General features: G+C 36.0%; 2 protein-coding genes, 1 long non-coding RNA gene and 1 pseudogene across 4 annotated transcripts; 1 reads left to right on the top strand and 3 right to left on the bottom strand.

Annotated features, from left to right (window-relative positions):
• Positions 1 to 1,171: 1,171 nt before the first annotated feature.
• LOC148915951 (disease resistance protein Roq1-like) lies at positions 1,172 to 5,595 on the bottom strand. 2 transcript variants are annotated; one of them, XM_089055573.1, is made up of 6 exons: positions 5,097 to 5,236; positions 4,821 to 5,020; positions 3,576 to 4,677; positions 3,181 to 3,456; positions 2,083 to 3,051; positions 1,172 to 1,998 (listed from the first exon to the last, which is right to left on the bottom strand). In XM_089055573.1, exons 2-6 carry the CDS (start codon positions 5,015 to 5,017, stop codon positions 1,318 to 1,320), a joined length of 3,225 nt encoding a protein of 1,074 aa, XP_088911699.1. In that variant the 5' UTR covers positions 5,018 to 5,020; positions 5,097 to 5,236; the 3' UTR covers positions 1,172 to 1,317. The 2 variants fall into 2 exon arrangements, with proteins under 2 accessions (XP_088911699.1, XP_088911698.1); XM_089055572.1 differs by having other exon boundaries at positions 4,821 to 5,595.
• Positions 5,596 to 7,079: 1,484 nt separating this feature from the next.
• Positions 7,080 to 13,883, top strand: LOC148915950 (uncharacterized). The gene is made up of 12 exons (XR_016127642.1): positions 7,080 to 7,271; positions 9,257 to 9,539; positions 9,641 to 9,690; positions 9,777 to 9,864; positions 9,966 to 10,076; positions 10,612 to 10,676; positions 10,766 to 11,009; positions 11,102 to 11,226; positions 11,377 to 11,451; positions 11,634 to 11,685; positions 12,768 to 12,826; positions 13,632 to 13,883. It is a non-coding gene; the product is annotated as an uncharacterized LOC148915950 (long non-coding RNA).
• Positions 13,884 to 15,207: 1,324 nt separating this feature from the next.
• LOC148915949 (THO complex subunit 7A-like) lies at positions 15,208 to 16,291 on the bottom strand (annotated as a pseudogene).
• A 3,683-nt stretch (positions 16,292 to 19,974) lies between these two features.
• On the bottom strand, positions 19,975 to 21,163 carry LOC103341929 (uncharacterized). The gene is made up of 3 exons (XM_089055024.1): positions 21,110 to 21,163; positions 20,665 to 20,806; positions 19,975 to 20,216 (listed from the first exon to the last, which is right to left on the bottom strand). Exons 1-3 carry the CDS (start codon positions 21,161 to 21,163, stop codon positions 19,975 to 19,977), a joined length of 438 nt encoding a protein of 145 aa, XP_088911150.1.
• Positions 21,164 to 22,480: the final 1,317 nt, after the last annotated feature.

Here is a 22,480-nt window from a genome sequence, read left to right as displayed (position 1 = left end):
AAAGTAAGGTGCAAGAACGGTAAATAGCAGAGAAAGCAAAGTTTCAAAATCTGGAGATTTTCTATCCAAACCTGGCATGATAACGAGTTAAGATCAAAACTAAAGATTTCTCCATTTAGCTTCTTTAAAGAACAAATTACAGTAATGAAGAGATTGGAGATTTCTCTATCTAATATGTTACAAGTTTTAGCTGTTTAGAAGAAAACTAGACTAATTTCTTAACAAAGATCATACCAAGAATATGGCAAAGCAGTGGAAGATAAGCAGAAGAGTTGTCAAGTCAACTAGTTATCAGGGTAGCAAGTTGGCTGTTTGAAAAGCCTGAAATTTGTTCAAGTGTTTACAAGACATTGCGTTTGATTTTTTTGGAGAGAGAGTACTTGAGTGCTGCTGTTGAGCCTTTATATTTATAGGCAAAATTTTCCAACGATGACGGTGAAGGCTAGAGGAGAATACTTGATTGTTATCCAAAGTTTATTGTCCTCGTAAGTCGATCCATATGCAGGAGAAAAGGTATCTTAGATGAAAATACTAGTTTCAAGTGATGTCCCTTTGATTTGTCGTCCTTTCACTGCTGGAAAACTAGTCAAAAGATGGCTCCTCTTGGTTTTGGTGTCAATCATTCACCTGCTTCCTTGCTTTGAGAGAGATGGCGGTCACGTCACTCTTATCTGGCGAAAACCCACCTTCAGAAAGCCACATGGGTTAACTAGTAACGGTTACCCATTTTTCTAACTTGAGTGTGGGTTAAGGCTGAGGTTTTTCGAGATATGGGTCTTCGAGTGGATTTTACCAGTTAATGGCCCATATCCCAAAAAGCCCTTTTTGTTGGTTTGTAAAAAATGAAACCGGGCTTGGGTTTTATGTAACTTTATTTGAATAATAAACCAACTTTGGTCCATTTTCCAAATATGATACAAACCACAACAAAACAAGATTTACAAGACTACACACACTAGTACAACCCATCCTGCATATATGCATTTCAATTGAAATTAAATATAACGTAATTGGAGAAATATTATCGTCCAACCTGATAGGATAAAAACTGAAGCGAAAGAATGAATTTGTGGAAAATATACCAAATCTATGACAGGTTCTTGAATTGTTCTATTATTGTATAAGATAATGGGAAAGTGAACCAATGATATGAATGAATTAGAAATATATGTAGAGGAAAAGAGAGTGAATCATATATATGCTAAAATGTCCGCATACAAAAAAACAAAAACAAAAAAAACAAATAATAATTATGTGATAATATGGGAAGCGTTAGCAATACCAACCTTTCAAGTCTTCCTTTGAGGCACTGGACAGTTAGTCTTTCATTCTTTTGCAGAGTTCTTTGCCAAGGGTACCAATACTGCTTGGTCCTGTCTCAGTACAGTACTGTTCACGTGTTCGCTTAGTGATGGCACCTTGTACCTTGTCTGATTTGTCAAAATCACAATCTGTAACGTCCTCATAAAAAGAATTCTTTCTGTTGGAATATTGTTTCATTGTTCGGTTGAGCTCTTCCATGTCATGTTCGTACAGTGCGCAGACTCCAAACTTCTTCACCTTCAACCATGCCTTCTCTCCACGACCAGATGCTTCGACGTTGAACTGAAACCGAATCTTATTGTCCCAGCATTTCTCTCTCCAATAGGTCCCAGGTCTCCCTTTTTGTTCCCTAAAGAAATGTTTCCTAGACAGGAGGATCAACCAAAGGTGATCGGACGCTACCTCCGTTATCTCAATACCAAAACTCGGACCCGCATAGATGTTAATTAAATCATAAACGCAATGAAATTTGAGATAATTAAGTTTCGTAGCAGTAGCTGAAATTTCTTGAGCAGGTCCAACTAGAGCACAAATAGCAAACCCCACCCACTTGCTATTAGAATCCGAAGGTAGAGTCTCAACTAGTGGGTCTCCCACACTTTGATTACTGAACCACTCAGGAATTTCACTTCCAGGAATTAGAACACTGAAGAAGATCAAAGAACGAGGACTTTCCTGCACCAAAGGAAGGATATAAATAGTACTACACAACTAAAGAGGGAAGGAGGGAGAGAGGGAGAGAGGGAGAAGGAGAAGTACCTGAAGGAATTTCTTCACCGTTAAATATATTATGAAACTGGAACCTTGATGGTCAACCAAACTGAAGCAATTGACAGAATTAATCCAACTATGAGTTACGCAGTACATCCGTGGTGGATCTGGGAATACCTTCAAGGAAGTACAATTATCCGTGCCTACACAAAACATATTTTTTTCTCGAAACGAAACAATATCTTCACAATAATTGCCAAGTCCTCTGTTTGATGGAAAGCTTGGCAATTTTTGAAGCCATTTGCAATTGTTCAATGTGAACGTCCTAAGCTTAGAAAGCCCACTGATGCTTGCAGGAAGGCTAACAAAATGGTTTCCACCAAGATTTAAATTTTCTAAAGAGGACAATAAACCAATATCTTCAGGTATTGCTCCTTCATAAAGATTGCAGTCCCTCAGATTTAGACACTTCAAAAAGCGTAAATCTTTTAAGGAAGCTAACACCAGACTCACAGGGTCAGGATTCTTTCTTGGAAATAAGCCAAAACTGAAGAAAGAATGCCATGATCTAGGCAGTTCGATATTTTTCACCGGAACCAGGGCGGATGACGCATCTCTCATAGAAATTCCACCCATATTAATCTCCTTCAAACTCGGGATCAAAGGTATCATTGACGAAGGCATTTGCTCAACAGCAGTGAAGCTTAAAGAAAGCTTTGAAAAATTCTTCATTTCTCCCACAAATTCTGGAATCTTTTTCACTTTCGAGCACCCAGAAATCTCGAATGTTTCAAGAGATTCCAGTTTAACTTCACCTGGGAGACTCTTAATGCTTTTACAGTATTTAAAATTCAAAACTCTTAGTCTTTTGAGAGAGGCAATGGATGGATGAATCTTGACAATATTAGTACAACCTTCAAAAACCAGCCTCTCAAGATTCTGAGTACCTGTGAAATCTGGGGTCCTTGTCAAGTTCTCGGAGTAACTAAGATCAATAGATTTCAACTTCACCATGTACTGTACAAAACATGAAAATGGTAGATTAATTAACTTCCAAGAACTCAGACAAAAAAATAATAATAATAACTTCCAAGAACCTTACAAAATTTATTGAAATTGAAAAGAACTAGCTCTACAAAGGTCTACCTTTATTCCATGCCAAAGGTGATCAATTTTGCTATGCTGCAGACTAAGTTGAGCAAGTTCATTAGGTTGAAAACTTGGTGGCAGACATATGGAGGGATACCAACTCCACTCCAGAAACCTTAAGGAATTGGGAAGATACTTTGGGCCCAAAGAAAGGCTCAAATTATTAATCTTGAGCAACTTTAGTTTACACATCTTATCGAATGCTTCAGGATTCCAGTGTGCCGCTTCAAATTCACGCAAGCATAGGACTATGCCTTCAATGGCTTCCGTTCCCTTGTAAATAGGAATAAAAGAAAAGTTAGTGTCATAATCAAGTCTCTCTTATCGTTATTAATGGAATTATAGTATGTTATCCAAGGCTTTGGTATTTTATTTTTTGTGCAACTTCTTACCGTATTGTTCGTGAGTACATGAATGATATCACTGTGAAGCCACAAGCGACTGCGACCACCTGGCTCGTCAACAGACTGTTGACGAACAATCTCCCATGCCATTTCTTGTATCAAATCATGAATGGACAGACTCGTGTTTGAAATAGACAAGAGAGATTTCTCAATAAGAACATGTATCGCAATACGAGTGCCAACAAAACCACAACTGTCTAGTATTTCAATCACTTCTTCCTTGCCACCAAACTTATGGAAACATGCAACATCAAGAAAAATTTTCTTCTGCATTTCCTCTAGTCCATCATAGCTTATTTTCAAAATTTCAAAAACTTTTGTGTCAGGAGCTTGCTTCAGTTTACCTAGTGCACTCTTCCATTCATCTCGACTTCTTTTGTACAAAAAAGACCCCAAAGTTTCAAGAGCTAATGGAAGACCTCCTGCATAGTTTATGAAATTTTTAGACAGTTCTAGATAATCTTCTTCAAGGTTATCTTTTTTAAAGGCCTTCCTGCTAAAGAGATAAAGAGCTTCATCCTCAGTTAATGGCATGATCTCATATACCTTCTCAATCCCATGTTTGACTAACAAGCGTTCATCTCTAGTTGTAATGATGATTCTACTTCCCAAACCAAAGCAGTCTTTTTCTCTGATCAACATTTCCAGTTGGTCTGATTGATCTACATCATCAAGAACGAGAAGAACCTTTTTATTACATAGACACCTCTTTATCATAGTAAATCCACTATAAGCATCATAAACTTGTATATTTTTTTCCCTCAAGATATTGGAAAGAAGCTGTTTCTGTAAAGGAACTGGACCATGTGTTGCATAAACCTCTCTGACATTTGCAAGAAAGCTGCTACCTTCAAAATTATGAGAAATTGTCTCATAAACTAATCTAGCAAGGGTTGTCTTACCCATTCCGCCCATCCCCCATATCCCAACAAAGCGCACATCATTTGCGTTTGTATCTAAATGCAGATCTATTTCCTTAAGTTTAATATCAAGTCCGACCAATATCTCCGAGGAATCTAACAATGAAAATGAAGGATGCGAGTTATCCCACACTGCATCAACAATTTTTTTGATAAGCTCTGTATCATACCTAGAAACAGAAGAAGAAAAAATCATCAAATCAATGTGTCAGTTGTTGAATATGTCATAAATAAAGTGCATGGCAAATTCTGAAACGCGATATTTTTTAGTCAAGGCTTATTAGCTATGTGTCAGTTGTTGCTTCATGCTTACCTATAATCCTTTGAATTCCACCCAGCGAGATTAGCAACTTTTTTTAAAGCATTTCTCCACTCAAGCACCTCTTCTCTGTCTTCCCCACAATTCCTTTCATGGTCAACGAGGGCTGTCCCAAAACTCCCCCGTTGATGCCGTACATCAGAGGGATCCACATCATAAAAGATTGGGAAAATTCTCTCCTTCTCTTTCATGGACTGAACAATATGGGTTAGTTCACGCAAACACCAACTTGAAGAAGCATAGTTTGTTGAAAGAACTATGATTGCAAACCTTGATTGTTCAATCGCGGTGAGGAGCTCCGGATTGATATCTGTCCCTCTTTGAAGATCTGGATCATCCCTGAAAGTTCTAATTCCTCGCCAGTCCAACTGTTTGTATAAATAGTCTGTAAAACCCCTGCGAGTGTCTTCACCCCTGAAACTCAAAAACACTTGGTATTTCCATGGACAAACTGAAGTAGCTGAAGTGAAGGCCCTTTGGCTGCTCAATGCCATTGGAAAGTGGTTCCAAGGAATCTTTTCTCAGCACCGGATCGCGGAACTAGAATGATTAGAAAGATGGTAGTTCAATGGCACCAATTGAAATATGGAAAAGAAAAATCAACACAGAGAGAGGTTTCAGGGAGGCAACGACAAAGACTTCAGCAATGTTTCATCATGGTGAGTTGCGAGGAAAAGATGCCCTTGTCATTAACTAATGCAAAAGAAGATGATAATTAGAGAAGAAGACAGAGGAAGTAGTTGGAGTTGGAGAAAATGGTGCCATGACATTCTTTTTTTATTTGAAAGGCTGATGACTTGATAAGTTTGATTAATTTTGTGTTAGTGTCGTTTAGCATATTGATTTAAATAATTTTAAATTTCCTTAATCACAACTCACCGTCCTTAAATAAATAATATGTTAAACTCAAGGAGTAGGGGAAGTATACATCAGAGAAGACTTTGTTAAGATTAAAGTCTAGCACTAGCATACAACTTTAATTCCTTTCTCATATCCTGTTTTCATTGGTTGGTTCAATGCTTGGAGAGTTGGGATGATAATAGAAATTTGCAGCCTCTCTTTTCTGATGATAATAGAAATATTTCATATGAATACAATGTTAAGTGACTTCTAGCTGTGTAGGATGACTCCCACCAACAGTTTATAACTTTTTTCCTCATTTAATATTATTTTCTATTAGTATTTTTGTAATGGGACGTAATGGGAAATCGCCAATTCGAATATTACTAGCATGAAGGCAGGAATGGGAAAAAACTTAACAGGGATAAGGATGACTCCCTTGATTCACCTCATTGTTATTCCTACCTCCACACTATTTAAACTTACCAAGCTTCTAAATCCATGATCTTTATTTTGGATATGATTAAGACCAAAAAAATTTATTTTTATTTTGGGTGGTTTCAAACTATTCATTGAATTACTAATTTACCCTAATATAAAATGACCAAAGAGGATATATTGAATTGTAAAACAAATGTAATTTTAATAAGTACACTTTACTCAATTAATTTTAGGGTTCATTTAACAACACTCTTTTTTTCATTTCTATGTTTTTCATTTTCTAATTTTTTAAAAGACTTGTTTTTCTCTTTACAAATGCACAACAACCTTCCTTTGGGGTCTTCTGGTAAAGGAGTTAAAAAGAGCCTTCAGAACAAGACGCAAATTATAAGCTTTGCCCAACTGGGTTTGATTAACATTCGTCAATCCCCTTTTGGGTCAAATAAACTTGGAGTTTTTACACTTTGTTTTCAATATTTTGACTTTAAAATTGCGTACAGTTCATGTCCTCCTCCATTCTTCGTTTATTTCTTCCCATGTGTATATTTTTTTGGGAATTTCCTTTTAACACGTGAATGATCCTATATCTAAGTGATATTGAAATATTTTCTTCCTATTTTCCTCGGGATCTTTTACTGCCTCTGCCAGATTCTGCTTTGGATCATCTCATTTAAATCCATTGGTTGAGAATAAGTCTTAAGAAGAAAAAAACCAAATATGCAAATTATATATATACTAAAGCGCAATCCAACTAAACACTGTTCCTAAGCACAGTGAAATGACGGAAATACCCCTCATTTAATTGTTGAAATACGTTCTATTTTCTCTTCAAGACAGTAAATTTTCAAAACGCCCTCCACTATACCTTTTCTGCTATTCCTTTTGCCCCTTCTCCTTCAAGATTCTGTTCCCGTGAACGATCGTCACGAGAGAAGAGAGTTCATCGTTGATTTCGAACTAGTGGTTGGGGGCAGCGATGGAAGATTTTCGTTCCCTCTTGGAGATGCTTTGGCGGCTGTTGATTTTCGTTTGGGGAGTCGAGATGCGAATCCAGCGGCCCTTTCGGTTTATGAAATTGTGTCTATTCGTTGTGATATTTTCCATTGTTTCTGCAACCTTCATCTCAGGCACCTTTCTACGAGTTCTTGCGTCCTTTGTCATCGGGTATGTATCTCCTCACCTTTTTAGCCTATTTTTTGGTCTTGATTTTATCAATTAACAGACATATGCTGAGAATTGGAATTTTTTGAGTTTAGCACAGTATTGAAATTCTTTGGTTTCTCTTTTGATCTTCCTTTTGAATCGTTTTGTTGATTGATATAGTGATGGTTTTTTTGGCAATTCTTTTATATATGTTTCTTGATGAAATACCATAGTTGATATGAAATGTTCAAACCTTAAGTTTTTAATACCTTTTGATTATTAGCCACCTTTAGAAAAGGGGCTTTTGCATCTGTTGCTTTGATTTCACAATCTCTTTGCAGCCAGTTCTGGCTACACTGAGGGTCTCATACTCCACTCATTGAATGTGTTGCTAATGATTTGTTCTTAGGCAAAACATTGACTACAGTTGGTTCAATTATTACTGCCATTGCTTCTGGTATATTGTAATATAAGTGAGGATGACAAGTTATAGTCAATTATTCAGTTAAGGATGCAGAATTTTGATGGCTAGAAGTATTCTTTTCAATCTATTTAATGATCATCTAAAAATTGGGGACTTGCCTTTTCAAATACCGATTGAATATTCGAGTGGGAAAAGTTAAGATGCAACAGCCTTTTTCAAAGTGCTGATGTGCCAGCCATGTGTTTATTCATACGGCTGTGTCTACAATTTTTGTTGGCTTGGCATTTCCTTTTTCTAATCATGCCTGTCAATTGATTGTTCTGATACGAAGATTAAGGGTGGAATAAATTCTTTTTTAAATACCACTGAAGTTGGGATTTTTGAAGAAAAAGAACTATATCTTTGTTTTGCAGTTTCAACCATTTTGGATTTCTAACTGTCTTTATGAAGATGTTGATTCTTTCTTATTTTCATGTCACAAATCAGTGGCATGCTCCTCGAGTTTTTTTTTTCATTATTATTTTACATGCTTATTCTCCTTGAATATTTAAGCTCAAAATAGTTGAACTGCCATCTGAAATTTTATTAATTTAGTTGTATGTCTTCTGGATATTGTTAGCAAAGCAAAATAAATTAACAAATTTCCTTTTCTTTCCATCTCAGTTTTCTCTTACCTAAATTGCATTTATTTTTATGGCATCTGCATATTGTTTCACTTTAGTTTATGATTTTTTAAAGCATGAACATGATGAATATGACTTGCAAGAAACCCTGCACTTCCTTTTTTTTTTCTTAGGTAACGCTTTGATTTCAGTTCTGGGTTTCATGAATGTCTAATCATGTTTTCCTTTGTACTTGGATTTCACTGTGCATTTCATATTAGTTTTTGGTTGTATGGATTCAATTTAAGTTTCATGCTTCGTGATGTGCAATGTTAGAATTCATTTGTAGTTACAGTGTTAGAATCCTGAAATTTAAGTTTTTGCTTAAAGTTGGTTGGTTGGTTGTATTTTGAGGCTATGTAATTATGTGGTTGAAGTAATCAAGAAACTGATAGATAAGGAAAAGAGAGACAAAAGAATCAACATACACTGGATATCACCTGTTTTTTAAAGAATGATTGGTTGATCCATTTGTTTTCTCACCCCAAAAATGGCTGGGACTGCATACTAAATCGTATACTTCATAAGCAAGCCAAAGTAAATAATATCCAGCTTCCTATGCTTATTTTTCTATTTTGAACCCCACATAAAACAGAGCCACTAATTAAGCTTAACTACAATAACTTCATATGCACTTACTGAATGTCAAAGACCTTTGATTCTTTTTGGTGTAATTAGAGAAATATGGGCTGAGTCATCAAAATGGATAACACTTTTTAAAATTCTGTGGAAACCTCAGTGATGAGGCATGCTGTATACAAGTATGTGGCTCTGATGGACAAAGCTGGTCAAGTTGAAAGATCAGAAATTAGAACTTGGAACTTTGGAGAATATATTTAACCATTCTTTAGTGTTTGTTTTATCAATTCTTTTGTGCATAAATCTCAAATATACAACCATGTTGGCGGTTTCTGTTGCAGGATGATTCAGAAATCGTTGCAATGATCAAAGAATTGTTGGAGACTCACATCCGACCAGCAGTGCAAGATGATGGTGGCGACATTGAGTATAGGGGATTTGATCCGTAAGTCCTTCATTAAATTTAGTCTTTTTAATTTAATATTGGAGAAGGCTGAAATTTTATTTCTGCTTCTTGGCTTTATCTCTTTGCTTCTTTTGTTTGTTGCATTCGAGTGTTGTCGTTCCAGCTGCCCTTCATCCTCATCGCACGGGTTTAGCTATTTCTAGGTTTCGTAAAAAAAGGTTGGTTTTAACGTTCATTTGGTTTTCTAGGTTGGTTTATTCATTTGTCATGTCGAAAAATGAGAAGTAAATCAGAAATTGAGTTTGGTTTGTTCTTACAGAGGAAGATCGAAGGAAAAAGAATTAGAGTAATCAAATGTCTAAGGAAATGGTATAATTGCTGTCCTGTGATTCTATATCTGGTTTTGTAAAAAAATTATTTGTTCTTGATATTTATATTCCTTCCCATCTCTCAAGGTATGATCTACTAATTTCCCACAAAGAAAAGCTTGGACAACTCATTACCTTGGAGCAAGGGAAACCTCTAAAAGAAGCCATTGGTGAGGTATCCTATTTCAGGACTTCTGTTTAAGGGATTTAAGCAATTAGCTGTAGCTTTGCATCTTACTTTCATCATGTGATTCAAATTTCAAACTCATATTACAGGTGAGTTACGGGGCTGGGTTTATTGAGTTGTATGCTGAGGAGGCAAAACGTGTATATGGTGATATCATACCACCAACTCTTTCTGATCGACGGTTGTTTGTTTTGAAGCAGGTGAACTTATATGTTTCTTTGAATTTTGTATGGCCTATATTAATCAAAGACTTGGGGAGAGAGTGAACAACTATAATTCTAAGAGCCATTTACTTAACCTAAAATGGCAAGAAAGAGTCCTAACACCCTAGCAGAGAAATGAGCTCAGTCAAGTATCTGCATCTATTTCACATCTATATAGGCAAGTTACGAGCTTTAAGGCTACATTTATGTTCCCTTCCTTTACAGTCAACAAGTTCTTAGTCTTAATTTTGTATGTTTTGCTATTTTAAATTTCACCTCTTGGCACTTTCTGAAAAACTTATAAATTTATTGGGACAGAGAGAGAGTGAGAGTGAAGGTAGGCAACAACTATGAAGTAGAGATTAAATCAAGTTCGAAAAGAAATTGATTATAATGTAGAGCGTTGGTGTCATGCATCTTCCATCTTTGTGTCTCTCTCATTCTCTGTCTCGCTGTCTCGCTTTGGGTATTTTTATTTTTGATTTATTTTTTTACAAATTTTGCTTCATTTATTTGGTTAATTTGATTTCAGGTTCTTGGGTAATCACTAATGCTATATAAGAGCTGAGGTATTTATAGCTAGATTACAACATATTGGTAAGCTTCAAATCAGGTTCAATTTTCTCTATTAATTTTAGTTTTTATTCTTTGAGTTTAGCACTGATTCTGAGTTTTTGGTGGTGTAGGGTTATGAGAGAGAATTTTCCAATCTTTGATGACAACGACAATGCAGAGATAGTTGTTTTGGGATTTTGATTGTTTTGGGATTTTGCATAGGTAACTTTTGATTGTTTAGGCCAGTAACTTTTGATCGTATACTCTTTGTTTCAAATGCATCTAGGATCATTTAAACAGCCGTCTTCCTGTGCCTTTACAATGTTTTTAAATGGCGCAATTACATCTATTCGTGGACCTTGAAATAGAAACAAGGTTTGCATCTTTTCATCGCCTCCACTATATTTCAATTTCTTTCCCTTTTATTAATTTTGATTGTATTTCTCCCCTGTGATGGGATTGAACAGGCTTTTGAATTGGTAATGGGAGGTGACTCTTTGTGCTTGAACAAAGTCTTGCCATTGCCCTTACTGCTGTTGTGGGACAGAGCCAGCATATATATATATATATATATATATATGCAGAAGTTACGGTATGCATTGTTCTATCTCCCTCTCTTTAATTTCAGTTTTTTTTTTCTTTAATAGAATTTCATCAAATATTTTGGTTCTGGATTTTTTTGTTGAAGAAATTTACAATAAAGGTGTTCTATGACGTTCTGTGTTTGTAATATCTTTTGTAGAACAACACAGAATGTTGACTGACTTTGAAGGTGCTACAAAAAAACGTAGGGTTCCGCATTTGGTCTAGCAAAGAGGTTTGTCAATCGTTCTCTCATCCTCCTTTTTTTTTTCCCTCAATAAGTCGATTACATCTCTGCCTTAAATTGGAACGAAAATGTTGAAAATATCTTTTGTAAGCCAGGATATATACAATTAGGATTGAAAATGTTGATTTAACAATTGAAGTGTCTTGAAGATTGTTGTTGAATTTTGCAAGGGAGCCCAACTTGCTTTCAACCCTAGGTGCGAAATTGGCATCGAGAACTAAGGTATTGTAGGATTATCTCAGCCTTTGATTGATGCTTTTGATTGGACTGGTTGATGATTTTGCTTTAGATTTAGATTGTTTGAAGGATTTTTGTTGTTGTTTATTTGTGGCTAGATTATGGGTTTCAGTTACTTCAGTTTTTAAGGATTATTCCCTTCTATCATTATGTTGGATTTGGTGATGGCTGTGAACTGAGGATGTGTCCCTCCATCACATTGCCTCATTTCCCTTCTTTTCTTTTTCTTTCTTTTGGCCTTTTTAGGGCTGTTTCTGTGTTTTGTTTGTTTGGCTGTGGATGCCTTATCCACCTTTTCAATATATCGTTTCTCTTATAAAAAAAATAAAAATATTGAAGACAGTTTTGCTCCAAAATAATGTACGCATGCTTTCATTTTCATGACCTAAAATAAGAATTGAATTTGATTTATATCTCATGACCTAAACTCTCATATGGTTGTTGGCATATGAGATTTTATTTTCTGTTGAGTCTATACGTGCTATCTATTAAGGATGATTTCTGCTTCAGCCTTAATTGTAGGGATAAATAGGTTGACATTAGCTTGAGATTATAGACTTATTATGGTTTTTGCATCTGTGAGGGTTGTACACCATGTACTGAAAGAACATTTCTATTACTTTTGCCCTTATAATTACTTAGTAGTAATTGCACTTTTAGTATAAATTTCGTAATTGGTATAAAGTATGACAAGTTGTCTTGCCAATTCTTAAAGGTTCTGTCTAATTTCTCAAAAGTTTTTTTTGTCCCAATTCTACATGCAGCCTGTGACCATGAAAACCATTGTAACAATCGACAAATTGTTAAATTCTCTTTTTGATTTTCAAATATTATGAAACTGCTTCTATCCTTTTTGAAGGCTAAATGATATTTGCTTATGCTTTTGGAAGAGAGACTTTTGTCGACTGCAATCTCCTGATTTCCAGATTTTGCCAAACCTTTAGTAAAACTTAATGATTGAAGTTAATTATATCCCTTAATTAATTTGTTTCATCCACTTTGTTATGTTTCTATTTTGAAAGATGCTTATCCTATATATTTTTTGTATGGATTTTGAGTTTTGGCAGATGTTAACTGTGTACGAGAGAGTCAAGAAGAGGCTGTGAGTAGGAGAAGGTTGAAAATGGTTTTTTTTCCCCTTTCTTTTTCCTGTTTTTGTTCGAAACTTTTTGTTCACTTATTCTCCCTGAATTTTTATGTTCAAAGTAGTTAAATTTTTGTCCAAAATGTTTTATTTGTGTTTCTTGATTTGAATGAAAGTTTGATATTTCATCATTTTTTTTGGGTTTCTTTCATTTCATACTGTCTTCATATTTTCCTTTTCGTGGTAAACTCTTATATCACGATTCCTGCATATATCAAAACCAACAAAGCTGTGGTGATTGAATTATAATTTCCAAGTATGACACATTTTGAATACCAATTCATGTACTAAAGACATGAAAAAATTTACTATTCAGTGGAATATTTGTTCTGAAATTTGTTTTACTCTGTGCTTTTTGCTCTTCCAATTACTGTTTTTTTAACTTAATGATCTGTTTATACATGAAAATAACGTAGTAACATATTTAAATTCTTCGTAAGGGGTGTTTTGAATCAAGTGCTTGGTTCTATTCTTCAAGAAGACGTCTGTCTTGGTAAATTAAATTGAGTTTGAGCTTATGGGGTTAAATATTGTGCCATATTTTTGTTGCACTGTTTCTTTTCTCATTCTTATATGTAGGGATGATTTGTTTTCTTTTCTTTTCAGTTTAAAACAGATTTACAGTTCTTTTCTCATGCTTAAATTTTGTGAAATATATCTATATGGAGAGCCCAGATTAAGAAATAGCGGTTATGCATTATGTAGCCTTTTTCTTGGGTTTAACGATGGAGTACAATGTGTTCATTTGGTGTTTTTAGCTGAGATTGTGATGATTTTCATTTTGTAGATTTTCAGTTTTTGCAAGATGGTAGTAGTGTATGAGATAGTCAAGATGAGGCTGTGAATAGAAGGCGGTTCTTTGCACGCTAGACAAGGTTGTTATTTTATTTATTTTTCCTGTTTTTGTTAGACCCTTTTTGTTCACATATCCTCCCTGAATATTATCCCCAAAGTAGTAAAATAAATTATCGCATATATGTAAAGACATGTCCAAACTCTTTTCAACAAGGAGCAGCTCAAAACTGCTGATATTTTGATTGCTGCTTGGTTTTATTAAAATATGATCAATATTTTAACATGACAAGCGACATATAAAACATGCTATTAGTCTTTATTTTGCAACTTAAACTTGCTACATATTTTCATAACTTTGTACGCATTTCAGACGGTTTTAAAATCCGCAGCATCGCGCGGGCACCTTTGCTAGTTATATCTATGTGGTGGGTGTGTGTGTGTATATATATATATATGTTAAGGACAATCATTATATCATTTGGTCTTTTATTTTATTTTATATTAAAAGCGATATTGGGGAAGGAGGGTTTTTCACACAAATACTTTTTTTTAATTTGTATATTTTAAACCCAAAATGCTTCGCCTCCAACCCAAATCGCATGATTTCACTTTTTTTCATATTTCAAATTTCACATGTTTGATGATATTTATTTCTTTTGATGTTTGATTTAAGTAAGCTAGTCTTTTGGATTAATCAAGGTGGTCCTCTTACATATGTCTGATATGAGGAAAAAATCTTTGATATGGTATGATGAAATTAGGATATCAAAATCACTATAATCTTGTTGAACAGGTTAGCTAGGCTTCATGACCAAAACACTCAAGAGGGATAAAACTCCACAACGAAAGTAAGTAGTCGCACGGATTGACTAATCAAAGCCATCAAGCATAAAACATGAGTTTACACTCCTTTCAGAATTTAGAGCTTATTACTCTTATAAGTTTTATGCATCATAGTTTGACAACCTTTTAAGACAAACTAGTCATGTTCATCAGAGTTAAAGACTAACATGTATGTATGTTTAACTCGAGCACGTACACTAAAGCATAACAATCATCCATACCTCTCGAGCAGTTCTACAACCAACAACATTGATTATAGGCCTCTTTAAGTTCCTCTGTAACTCAGTCTCAGTGATCATATATTTAGGAGGATTAAAAAAAAAGGACCATTAAAAAAATAATTCATATGCTCAAATTCTTACTTGAATGGTAAAAGCTAAAATGGAGAGCAATTACTATGCTCAAATTCTTTGACAGCATAGGCAGATTACTGCGAAATGATTTTTATTTTATTTTTACTAAATTTGTTATACATATTAAGTAACTCTAACACACTCTTAACACATTGAAAGAGTTATAACAGATTCTTTGACATCATATACATACTCTCTCAACTCAATGTAGAGGAACAGGGAAACCAGATCTACCATGGAGGAAGACTTGTTTAGCAAACGTTTAGTCTCCCCACTGCCCTCTCTGGTGATCAATAGTTATACCCTTCTCTTTGTAAAGCAAACACAAATACAACTGTTTATTTGACACTACCCAAAAAAAAAAGTATTGCATTTCCGACTTCTCAATATTTATCTGGATGCAAACTGTAATATTACACTCAAATGCAATGTACACAAGCATTAGGTTTATACAATTAGCTACATTGAAACTGATCCAGAAAGAAGTTCTGGCAAAGTTCTAACCATCTTGTGAACTTGGTGAAGCAGTATGCAAAAAAATCTACAAGTTGAACAAAATTAAGAATATCGCTGACATATTGCAACTATAGAGCACTACTCTTACATTCCTGTTTCTGTAAATCAAGAGAGATCATGCATGCATAGATAGAAACCCATTCATGAAAAACACAATCTTACAACTGCAAAACCAAGAGATGCATTGTATAGTCTAATCCGTGTTTGTGCTCTTTCTCCTCAATCAAACTCTTCTGCTCTTCCTCTGTGGTGTTCTGCAACTCATCCACCTGCAAAAACGTCAAATACAACGAAATTAAATCTAATTTCAAAAGGGTTCTCTGCTTAACGCAGGTAACATAATCGAAAATTGGGGAATTTAATAGAGCTGCATACCACATGCAACAACAGAGCAAACTGCTTCTTTCGGAGCTCCAGCATCCTCAAACTTACCGTGTTCTCGGCGTCCAAAGCGGCAATCTCTTTCTCCAAATCGGATATGATTTTGAGCGTTTCGGACCGAGGCGGTTGCGTAGCTATCATTTTCCTGATCGCCTCACATTCCTCCTTATGTCAATTCCCTTTTCGATTTTGCTCTTGAGGAGCGGAATCTCGAAGGTGCTGAGCTCTTGGAGGAAAGCTTTGGCCAGCTTGTCTCAGTCGCCATAGTTGTCCTCATTCTTGTCGAGCTCGACGAACAGGGATGTGAACTTCTTCGGAGCTTCTTCAATGGGGATTCGCCTCTTGTGGTTGTGGTTCGGTGAAGTCGTGCTTGATGATTACGTCAGCCTCTTGTGGTTGTGGTTCGGTGAGAATCGTGCTTGATGATTACGTCATCTTCGAGAGGCCCGAACGCGTAGTTGGCCGCCACGGCCTCTCCTCGCCGAAACCTTTCTTCCTTTTACCAGCATCGAAACAAACGTGGTGATTTTAGTGTGGGATAAATTCGATTTGCAATTCATCCTCAGAAACACAAATCTTAATTCTGTTTGTGAGATCCAACGGTGAAGGATGACGTTTGTTGTGTTTGCTCAAGGTTTATCGAACGGTAGTGTATTACAACCACCTCCATCCACAGTGAGGAGGTGTATTTTTGGGGTTGTAAAGCCTTTTTTACATTCCTTTTACACCTTGGGAAATTCTATATGAACCCCATAAATTGCTCTTTACACTCCATAATTTTTTACACCCCACTAAATTTTAATAAAATTTTAAATTACTCATTAAACCCCTTTTTTTTCCTTAAATTGCCCTCATGAACCCCATTCCCAAACTAACCACTGAAAACCCCCTTCCCTTTCAAACACACCCCATCTGAAATCAAACCCCACCCCATTTGATATCCAGCCCCACCCCATCGAAAATTCTCTCCTCTTGCAGACACACCTCATCACACACCTCATCAGATTTACAACAACCTCTATCGCAGAACCATCAAAGAATCCATCCCTTTGCCATCGCCTCCAGTGCAGAACCATCGAAGAACCCATCCCTTTGCTATCGCAGAACCATCTTTGCTCACCACCGAACCCCCATCTCTCCAAACCACTGAACCCCATTGCACAACCCAGCAAACCCGAACCCATCTCCGAAACAGAGCCATCACACCCATCTCCATCTCTGCAAACCCGAAAGCCATTGAAGGTCAAGTTTTCACAAATCCTTATTCAAGGTTTGATTTCAAATTTGATTTCTATATTTACGTTTCTAAGTGTTGATTAAGCCTACGTTTGATTTCACTTTTGAAAAGCCAAAGTCTGATTTTGATTTTGATTTTGATTTCAACATTGTGGGTAGTTCGAACCTGGTTTTACGAAACTGGATTCTAGTTTCGGTGGATTACCACCGAAATAGTTACATTGATTCAGTAGTAGTCCACGAATTTGAACCTGAGTTGTACGAAAATTTATTTTACTTTCGGTGGGTTACCACCAAATTACCTTGTTTGATGGTAGTCCACCGAATCTTTCTATTTTGAGGACTCCATCGAATTTCTTCGGTTTTGTGGTACTCCACGAATATGTGTTCTTTTTTGATAGCCCACGAATTTATTTCGTTTTGGTGATTATGTAATCGTTCTTGAGTGTGTACTTAATATTTTTTATTATTAGATATGAAAAGGACTCGTAGAGGTACTACTGAAGCTTCATCATCCCGACCAAATAGACAGCGTCTCAAGGCCTCAACGAGGAGACAGAGAGCGGCTCCCCAATATCACATTGAGGATACTACAGAGGTTGAAGATGTAGTTCCTACTCATGATAGTAATGTTGACGCAGAGGTTGAAGATGTAGCTGCTACTCAGGATAGTAATGTTGAGGTACATGCCGAGCCTACTGAGCCATCTCGAGTAGGTCCCATTGATCCATCTTTACTTACGAGTTTTAAAACTCACATAGCAGCTGCAATTTGGAATAACCAGGTAAGTCGTTTTACTGTGACAATAGAAGGTAGAATATAAGTATGGTTCATGGTAATTAACCTTAATATTTTTTTGTTTGGTTTAACTGGAACGTGAGCCCCTTAGGTGCATGTCGAAGACATCTACCCTTCGTGAGTGGAATTGGTAGGGTAATCCAAATAATGGTATATTCTGTAATACCCGTGTCTTGGGGAAACAAGAACGGTAAGCAATCACACATCGCTCGGGGAGGGAAAGGTGAAGTGCTTTAAATGTGTGGGCACTTCTCTTCCTAGCACGAGGCTTTTTGGGAGCTCATTGGCTTCGGAGTCCTAGGAACTCCGAGTTAAGCGAGTTGGGAGCCAGAGCAATCCTAGGATGGGTGACCCACTGGGAAGTTGCTCATGAGCTCCCAAAAACAAAACCGTGAGGGCAGAGAGGGCCCAAAGCGGACAATATCGTGCTAGGGGAGTCAGGTCATGATATATTCAAAGGGTACATTCAGAGGTCTAGAATTAGAGCAACTTATTAGGTGTTCTTATCGGAATGTTGATAAGATTGTGGTATCTACATTTGTTGAGAGGTGGCATCCTGAACCGAACACCTTTCATATGCCTTTTGGTGAAATGACCATCACATTGGATGATGTGTCATCTATTTTAGGCATTCCTGTGTCTGGTGCAGCTGTTGCTCCTTTTGGAGATGATAACGACACAAATTTTGAGTTGTTAGTTAAGTACTTAGGAGTGACTGATGAAGAGGCTACTGAACAATTGCACAAATACAGTGATGAGTATGTGAGTTTGTCATGGTTACAAGTGCGATTCTCCAATGTTTCAGACACATGATTCAAATGAGTACATCATGTATTCGGCCAGAGCATATTTGCTATATCTATTGGGTTGCACTTTGTTTGTTGACAAGACTGGCACGAGAGTCCAAATTGTGTACCTTAGACTACTTAGAAACCTTGATAGTGTTGTTGGTTATTCATGGGGTTCTGGGTGCTTAGCATGGTTGTATAGACAATTAGGCCAAGCTTCGAGGTTTAAGGTGAAGCAGATTGCTTGGTACATGACTTTGCTGGAGGCATGGGTGTATGAACACATGCATGGTGTTGTTGTCCCTGATCATGACATATCAACGTCATCATGGTTAATTGACTTGCTAGCATGTGTTTATTAGAACTCATGGAGCTTTTGTTGTTTTGATTAGTTATTGCATGTTTGTATTAGAACTCATGGAACTTTTGTTGTTTTAATTAATTATGAAGTTTGTATTAGAACTCATGGAACTTCTCCAATGATGAGCTGCAAGGGCATGTTGAATTAATACAGTAGCCAACAATCACCTATAAAGAAGCCACCACCTATACACGTAGCCAAAAATTCTTGCATAATCACAATAACATTTGTAGTTAAATTGATTGACTTAGAATTCCCAAAACACTTTAAACCCACCTAGGTGTTGAAAAAAAAAATCGAACTTAAGAAATGGCTAAAAGAAAAAAAGAAAATAAAAGAGGAACAACTCCCAAGGAAGCAACTAGAGCCCAAGAGTTGAAAAAAAATTAAATATAATTATTCAAGAGCTTTTTGAACCAATCCTTAAATGGATTTAACCAATTTTCATGTACGTATTCAAGAGCTTTTTGAAATTCACTGAACTTAGACTCAGTCTGTCGCAAACAATGCCAATATTCCTCCTCCGTTTCTGAACCAACCAAAGTATTCCAGTCCTCATTAAATTGCTTCCATTGTTTGAGGGTCCTAAATAACTTCTCACAGTTTGCCAAACTCCTTTGTTAATATGCCATCTACATAATAAATGTCGTACTTTCGAAAATATAGATGTAATAGAATTCATGAGTGCTAACTCTCGATCGGTGACAATAACCTCAGGAAGACAATTATCATCCAAAAAACTCCTCAATGCAATCAACGCCCATGTGTAGTTGTCTTCTCTGCATTCATATACACATACGCAACAAAGAATGTCATATTAGTAGATGTCACCCCCACAATTTGCAATAGTGGGAAACGATACCTATTAGTCTTATAGGTGCAATCCATGATAAGTACATGTGGAAATGCACGCAAAATATCAATATTAATGGGGTGTGTCCAAAACAGGTCAGTTACAATATCACTAGATGTTCTATGCCACTCAATATAATTGTGTTCGGATAACTTAGTAAGCAATTGTTGCATTTGGGTTCTCCCAGCAAATTTTTTGGTTCTATTTCAAATCCTGGCATTGTGTATTGTCTTCATAGTTGAAACATTCATTGCATCTCTATCTTTAATGGTGACCAAAATATCTCTGGGTTTCACCAAACTCTTAGACATGTCCACCAACAAGGCATTCTCCTCTTTAGAAAGTCGCCCCACAAATGAATGACCTTGAAGATACTTTGAAATAGGATGGTTGTGTACTTCACAAACCACCTCCAACTTCCAATCATCCCCATCACCAATATTGACACCTTTTAACAAAAATGGGCACCACATTTCTTGGTACCAGTGTCCCTAGCACATTTTTTCATATCACTATTTGCATCCGACCTTATATCAGTTGTCTCACTAGACTTGCAGGACTTAGGGCCAGTTTGGCATTGATGTGCTCAAAAATAATTGCTGTCAGATTTGCTGTGAGAGAAAGCAATTTGACGTTTGGTAAATTTTTGTTAAAAGTGTTGTTGGTATTGATTTTACCCATAATCATTAAACCCAACGCCTCTTCGAAACCGATTCCTGCATAATTAGAAAATGAAAGCACCTCATTAGCTGCTTTCCCTTATAGCTTTCTCTCACAGCAATTTTTAACAATAAGTGATTTTCTCACAGTTTACCAAACAGGTTGGGCTTCTTAAAATTTTTAAAAAGTCACTTATCACCTCAAATAAGCAATGCCAAACTAGCACTTATAGTTACCGTTCCTCTCATAAGCAAGTATTACACGAGGTCTCCTCTTGCCCTCACCTCCATAATCAGACCTTTTAATTACAATGACAATATTATTCATTTTCCCTTGTTCACGAGCCCATCTAAGTAATGCATCTCTACCATTGAATATCTACACATAAAACTCATATTATTTAAACATAAAATTTGAAACATTAATGCCACATTAATGATACTAAAAAGGATTTCAGAAAGATAATTGCCGAATAAGTTGTGAATTGATCACTACAGTCCATTACACATTTTGTTCCCACATTGTTGCCTTCAGTAGGGGTGTCACCTTGTTTTTGTTCCTTCAATGGGAGTAAGATCAAAATAGCTTGGATTAAATTTGTGGTCGGCAATAAGTTACTAAAAATATAAATAAATTTCAGTTGGATGCCACTAAAACGCAAGTACAAGTTCGGTATTGAACCGCTGAACTATCTTCCATCTTACGGTGGATCTCCACCGAAAATATTAAGTCCATGACTGGTCAAGCCCAACCGAAAATATTGCGACGTTTGGTGGCATCCCATCGAATTTACATCACGATCGGTCGATGTCTGAACGCAACCAGTGACCATTATGAAATACTAAACTTGCAAAACGCCAAAAAATAAACTCGTACATCATTCAAAGCCTCTCTAACTTCAATCTCACCCTTCATAAATAAAGACAATATATTTTTTCACTAGTATAAATGTATAAATCTAGGGTTTAGGAACATGATCGTTTGAGAAAAAAGTCAAAACTAGGGTTGCATGAACATATGTGGGGTGTGGTGAGCAATTTTAATTTTAATTTTAAATTTTTGTTTATCCTTAACGGTAATTATGTACAAGGGTAAAATAGGTTATTCATATTTAAAATTAGTATGGGGTGTAAAGAGCAAATAATGGGGTGCCAATAAAATCACCCTTACACCTCCAGGGGGTGTAAATACGTTTTTTGCTCAAATGGGAAACGATGTAAATCGAAAGATGCATATTCGATTTGTTTGTGATAATTCTTTTTTGTGTGTGTGTGTGTGTGTTTTTTTTTTTGTATGTTTTAACTTTTTAAAATTAATTTTGTGCGTGTTAGATTTATTTTATTTTTCCAAATAAATGGACCTAAAACAATTTAAATTTGGAGAACATATGATTTTACCTACAAACTAACATAAAAATATCTATGTAGAAATCTGGGCCATTGTAAGTGCAATGCAAATTGCATGAAATCTAGGCCTTTCATTTTGAATTTCAATCCTTCTCTTTCCCTTTTTCTCTTGTGGGTCCCGCCTACAAAGAATGTGAAAAAAAAGATGCAAATGTGCATCTAATTTTACATCTTCATGGTGGGGGTGTATTTTTACAACCATTTACGTATTCCCATTGGAGATGATTCCGGCGACAAAGGGTGTATATTTAACATACACCCCCTTATAAATATACACCCCCTTATACACCCTCCCATTGTAGATGCTCTTAATAGTGTGTTTCAACCTACATTGGATCCAGAATTTTAAGAGTTATGAAAATAAAATAAAATAAATTAAGACCAATAAATAAATAAATAACTCAAACAAACAATGGAAGAGAAAAGGGAGGGCCCTTCTATTGGGATTGTCCACGGGTTGAGGTCTTTGTGGCTTTAGTTAAGAAGGGGATAGTAATTGGGAAATTTCCGTCCACGGGGATAGTCTTTGTGGATTTTTATTTTTAGGGTACAAATATATACTAAGTATGATTACAATTTTGGCCAATTTAAACCCAATGGTTGACAATAAGTCTTAAGAAGACAAAAAAGAAAACCAAATATGTAA

The sequence above is a fragment of the Prunus mume genome, linkage group LG6 (assembly GCF_029339155.1).
Source record: "Prunus mume cultivar Tortuosa linkage group LG6, ASM2933915v1, whole genome shotgun sequence".
NCBI lineage: Eukaryota > Viridiplantae > Streptophyta > Magnoliopsida > Rosales > Rosaceae > Prunus > Prunus mume.
Note: the sequence above shows the minus strand (reverse complement) of the source record. Positions and strands in the feature narration are given on the sequence as shown.